Source organism: Hypanus sabinus, chromosome 28 (assembly GCF_030144855.1).
Source record: "Hypanus sabinus isolate sHypSab1 chromosome 28, sHypSab1.hap1, whole genome shotgun sequence".
NCBI lineage: Eukaryota > Metazoa > Chordata > Chondrichthyes > Myliobatiformes > Dasyatidae > Hypanus > Hypanus sabinus.
Genome location: NC_082733.1, coordinates 37,119,901 through 37,126,116, shown reverse-complemented (window position 1 = coordinate 37,126,116; position 6,216 = coordinate 37,119,901). Strand labels below are relative to the sequence as shown.

Sequence of the window (6,216 nt, the reverse complement as noted above, 5' to 3'; positions counted from 1 at the left end):
GCATAGTTGTGTGACAGCCCACCAGACAGTCTATAGCAAGGGTTCCCAACCTTTGTCTCTGTGAACCTGGCTCATCGCTTCCATACTGTAAGTTGCCCAATGCATATTGTTGCTGGCATGACTCGGTAAAAATGTTTCATTATACTACTCTACTGTCGATTTTGCTCCATGCCTACGTGACAGGGAATGGAAGGATACATATCCCAAATTTGGTTCCTTCACCTTTGGAAAAAAGACAAAGTGAAAAGCCCATTGTTGTGTGTCATCCATGTTAATGATGGTATGGTAAACTGGGCCAGCAAATTTGCAGTGACAACAAGATTGTCGGAGTTCCAGACAATGAGGAAAGCGATCAAGCCTTGCAGTTGGATCTGGACCAGGCAGTAAAATGGGCTGAAATGACAATAAAAAGTGAAGCAATGGGTGACTCCTTGCATTACCAGCAGCCCAATACTCTAGGGGGCCACACAGGACAAAAGGCCATTGGTATGGTGAGTCCTTGCTCTGAACTTCAGGAAAGAACAAATAGTTTGTGGTATTGGGAAAGTGAGAAGAAAAAATGAACTTAGTGAACTTGGCTTACAGCTGATATAATTACTTGTTTATTTGGCATATGAAAATCAGAATCCTTAATCTGTTGTTGTTTTATTCATTAATATCTGTTACGTCCTTCAAATCGGTTTACTATCTCCACCCTGAGACCATTGGTGAGTTGAAGCTCCCACGTGTTATCTACAAGTCTGAAGAGCTCCATCGCTGCACTTGCATCCTCCACAGACGAGTGTCCTTTGTAGCTGTCCTGTTGAAGGAAAGGAGGAACCAGTCAGGAACATGGTGTGGGAAAAGTCAGAGACATGTTATAAAAACATAGAAATTAGGGGAGGAGCAAACAATTTGGCCCCAGAGTGTATTTCACCATTCAGGTTATACTCTCTTCTCACTGCAGCCTTCGAGGAGGTACCCAGGTCCCACAACACCAGCTTCAGGAAAAGCTTTTACCCCTCAACCATCAGGCTCCTGAACCAGTGTGGATAACTTCACTCACCTCAACACTGAACTGACTCCACAACATATGGACTCTCTTTCAAAGACTCTACAATTTATGTTCTCACTATTACCTATTGATTATTATTATTATTATTTTTATTTTTGTATTTGGGCAATTTGCCATCTTTTGCACATTGTTTGTCTGCCTTTGTGTGTATTTTATCATTGATTCCATTGTGCTTCTTTTATCTGCTGTGAACTTTGAACCATTTAATATAATTACGACAGATCATCCAAAATCAACAATTTTCATTTTAATCTTTTCCGTCGGCTTTTGCCTATCACTCACCTGCCTCAGTCTTCCACCTCCCACCACCTGGATCATCACCCTTCACACCCTCCTCGTTCCACCGATCACCTACTTGCCCCCTCCCTCACTGCTCCTCCATTCCACTTGTTACATACTCGTGACACATGACAGTGGTGCCCTTGTCATGTGACTGGGGTTGAAGCTGTACTGGACTTGAGGTGATGGTCTTGTGATGGTGGAATGACATCATTTTCCCGCCAGTAGAGATCATGTGATGGGTTTTTTACAGGTTATAAAAGGTAGACCCCACCCTGTGAGGAGGGGCAGTTCGTGGCTGGATTTGCCAAGTTGACTTCATGCCACTGCGTGTTTGAAGTGATGACGCAGTTTAGTTGAAGGATGAAGTTTTTATTTAATGCCTAAAGTTTAAAAGGTTAATGCCAACAGGTTCTTTATGATTCTGTTAGTTTGAGAATTAAAGGAGAGTGAAGATTCAAGGTTGGAAGTTAAAGATCGAGGAGAATCGCTTTCTACGGTGAAACGGGGGCGACCTTTGTTTGATCCTTATTTGGAAGGATTTCGTTGACTATCTTCGTGCTAATCCCTAGGTTTACCTAGAAAGGATTGAAGGTAGTGAGGAAGGAAAGGTCAGTGCCTTTAAGCCGTTCTGGTTTCGTAAATTCTTCGTGGGAATTTCGACGTCGGGGATCGAAGCAAGCGACGTGAAAGAGAACTTAAATCGTCCTGTAAAGTCTCTCCTTTTAAATGGACTGTGAGCATATCGAACTTTTGGCAATATCACTTTAAGAACTGTTTTGGAATATCACTTTACTAACTGTTTGAACAGCCGCTCAGCAGCTGTTTCCGGTTACGGTAGTGTTTGTTTACTTTTGGGGGGGTTTGTTTTCTGTGTTTAATAAACGTGTTGTTTGTTATAAGAAACCCTTGCCGAACTCATATATTTATTGTTGCCTGAATACGTAACATTAAATATGGGGGCTCGTCCGGGATTGAATTTTTTGAGTTTAAATGCTTGCTAACTTTTAAATCGGTGTTTTGGAAACGGGGATTACTCGGTTCTTTTGTTTGGCTTGTTGTGGTATTCGGCAGCAATGAATATTGATGAGTTTCTGGCTTCGCCAGCTGCAGAGGTGTTGGCGACGGCGAAAAAAACTGAGGTGTTTGAGATAGCTAGTAGATTGCAACTTAAAGGTATTTTGCAGACTACTTCTAAGGCTGTAATACAGAGGAAAATCGCGTCACACTATGTGGATTCGGGTGTTTTTGATGAATCGATTTTAGAGTCGTTTCAAATAAGTAATCTGGAGATGCAGTTGCAAATCGAACAAATGAAATTGGAACAAAGTAAAGCTGATTTGGAGAGGTGTAAATTGGAGGCAGAACAAAAGAAGAGAGAATTTGCATATGCAATGGAGGAATTAAGGACTGGAAATCAGTCTTCTGGTTCTAAAAAAACGTTTGTTGCTAGTCAAGAAATTAAATTGGTCCCTCCATTTAGTGAAACAGAAGTGGAAAGGTATTTTCAACATTTTGAAACTATTGCTCTGATGTCAGAGTGGCCGAAAGATAAATGGTCAGTGTTGTTACAAAGTGTAATTAAAGGCAAAGCACAACAAGTTTACACAGCTTTAACAGCTGCACAAGCTCTTGATTATGATATTGTAAAGAGTCATATTTTAAACGCATATGAGTTAGTCCCAGAAGCATATAGGGAAAGATTCAGAAGTTTGAAAAAGTCTGTGGAAAAAACTTATGTGGAATTTGCCTATGATAAAGCTATGTGTTTTGAGAGATGGGTTTCTTCTAAAAATGTAAATGGGGACTATGATACATTGAGAGAGCTGATTTTAATGGAGGAATTTAAAAGAAGCATTCCTGTTGAAGTAAGGACCTACTTAAATGAGAAGGATACTGATAAATTGCAGGACTGTGCTAGATTAGCTGATGAGTATGTTTTGAACCATAAGAACAAATTTCCTCAGGGCAGAATTTTTAAGAGGAAAAATAACACGGAGACTCTAGATAAATTTGAAATTAAATCGGAGGTTAATGAGAAAGTTAATGAGAAAGGAAAGCCTGTGAAGGAAAGACAGTTTGGTCTTACTTGTAACTATTGTAAGAAGCCTGGCCATGTAATAGCTAACTGTTTCAAATTGAGAAAGAAAGAGAAGGAAGCAGTTCCAGATGCTTGTGTGCAACATACTGAAGAACCTGTAAAGTTACAGGGTTTGATAAAAACAAATGAGGCTTTGTTAGAGTCTGACCAAGTTAGAAAGGGATATGATCATTTTGTAACTGAAGGGTTTGTATCCTTGAAGGAAGGATCTACTCTGGTGCCAATAAAAATCCTTAGGGATACTGGTGCTTCTCAATCATTGATGTTAGACAGTGTGTTGAAGTTTAATGAAGAGTCTGATACTGGTGAGGTAAATTACATAAGAGGTGTTGGAAGTGATTTTATGCCTGTACATTTACATAAAGTAAATTTAAAGTCAGGGTTAGTTACTGGATTTGTTAAAGTAGGATTACAGCATAGCTTACCTGTGAAGGGTATTTCTTTATTGTTAGGTAATGACTTGGCAGGTGGACAAGTTTTTCCTGAAGTGCATTTGACAATGGAGTCAGAGGAACCAGAGATGAATTCTAACACAGATTCTTCCTGTGTTGTGACTAGAGCTATGGCTAAAAAGATTGATGCGCAGAATGAGGTTGTTATTCAGGACTGTTCAACTCAGGATTCGAGTTTTGAGGATGTGTCAGAGACTTTCTTATCTTCGTTGTTTGAACAAGATTCTGGGAGTAAGTCTGACTATAAAGATTTATCTTTGTCTAGGAAGGAGATGATAGCAGAGCAGAATAGAGACTCTGAGATTATAAAATTAAAAGAGCAGGTTTTACTAGATAGTGAAATTGATAAGGTGCCAGTAGGATATTACTTGGAAAAAGGAGTGTTGATGAGGAAGTGGAGATCGCCTACAATTCCTGCAAGTGAGGATTGGAATGTTGTTTACCAGGTAGTTGTTCCAAAAGCTTATCGAAATGAGATTTTGACTTTAGCTCATAGTGTGCCTTTAGGTGGACATCAAGGGGTAAGGAAAACTGTGGACAAGATTTTAAAACATTTTTACTGGCCTGGTCTAAGAAAAGATGTGGCGATGTTTTGTAAAACGTGCCATACTTGTCAAATTGTGGGTAAACCAAATCAGGTTACACCAGTAGCTCCATTACAACCTATCCCAGCATTTGGTGAACCATTTTCTAAAGTTATTGTAGATTGTGTTGGTCCATTACCAAAGACAAAAACTGGTTATCAGTATTTGTTGACTATCATGTGTACTTCTTCTAGGTTTCCAGAGGCAGTACCACTTAGGAATATAAAAGCTAAGACTGTGACAAAGGCCCTTATAAATTTTTTTACTTATTTTGGATTACCTAAGGAGATACAAACTGATCAAGGCAGTAATTTTATGTCTGGATTGTTTCAACAGATAGTTTATAAATTGGGAGCTAAGCAAATCACTTCGTCTGCATACCATCCAGAATCGCAGGGTGCCTTGGAGAGGTTTCATTCTACCCTCAAGAATATGATTAGGACATTTTGTGTGGAAAATGAAAGTGACTGGAATGAGGGTATAAACTTACTTTTATTTGCAGTAAGGGAATCGGTACAGGAATCTTTAGGTTTTAGTCCATTTGAACTTGTGTTTGGGCATAGAGTTAGAGGACCTTTAGCTTTGTTGAAAGAACAGTGGATTAATAAGGAAGTACACACTAATTTGTTGGACTATGTGTTGAAATTTAAGGACAGGTTACATAAAGCTTGTAGTTTAGCTAAGGAAAATTTAAAGTTGGCTCAGGAGAAAATGAAGACTTGGTATGATAAAGATGCTAGGATGAGGATGTTTAAGTCTGGAGATAAGGTGTTGGTTCTTTTCCCAGTGCAGACAAATCCTTTACAAGCTAGATTTCATGGTCCTTATGAAATTGTGTCTAAAATTAATGATGTGGGTTACGTGGTAAAAACTCCAGATCGTAGAAGGTCAACACAACTTTGCCATATAAATATGTTGAAACCATATTTTGAGAAACAATCTGATACTGTGACTGTTGTGGTTAGTGAGAATGAGTTTGATTTAACTAGGAACGTGATAGATGATTCATCTGACTTTCATTCTAAATCCAACATTGTTTCTGTTAGGTTACCAAATTCAACCATTCTGGAAAATATTGATGAAAAATTAGTACATTTACAGTTAGAGCAGAGACAATAGAGAAAGAATTGTTATCTCTTGTTTTAGCTTTGGAATATTTTGAGGTATATGTTAGTACAACTCAGAAACCACTTATTGTTTACACTGATCATAATCCGTTAGTTTTTCTGTGTAAGATGAAAAACAAAAACAGAAGGTTATTAAATTGGAGTTTGATGTTACAAGAGTACAATATTGTGATAACTCATATTAAAGGTAAAGATAATGTGGTTGCTGATTGTCTATCTCGATGTTGAATGTACACTGTAATTTTTTTTTTGGAGTGCTTTTTTTTTCAATTGTAACACTCCTACTGTATTGTGACTTATAAGCTGTTATATGATGGTGTTGTGTATTGTGTATGTTATAAAATTTATACCTTTGTTTTTCTTGTAAGCAATTGTTAAAAATTTTTGTTCTTGTCAGACCAAAAATGTTTTTTTTGGAGGGAGGTGTTACGTACTCGTGACACATGACAGTGGTGCCCTTGTCATGTGACTGGGGTTGAAGCTGTACTGGACTTGAGGTGATGGTCTTGTGATGGTGGAATGACATCATTTTCCCGCCAGTAGAGATCATGTGATGGGTTTTTTACAGGTTATAAAAGGTAGACCCCACCCTGTGAGGAGGGGCAGTTCGTGGCTGGAT

At 38.6% G+C, this 6,216-nt stretch overlaps 1 protein-coding gene across 1 annotated transcript in view; it reads right to left on the bottom strand.

Annotated features, from left to right (window-relative positions):
• Positions 1 to 585: 585 nt before the first annotated feature.
• Positions 586 to 6,216, bottom strand: part of LOC132382589 (interferon-stimulated gene 20 kDa protein-like) — a 24,888-nt gene continuing 19,257 nt past the window's right edge. The window contains exon 4 of the mRNA XM_059952946.1: positions 586 to 799. Within this exon, the coding sequence (XP_059808929.1) occupies positions 653 to 799 (147 nt within the window). The 3' untranslated portion in view covers positions 586 to 652. The remainder of the gene's footprint in view (positions 800 to 6,216) is intronic.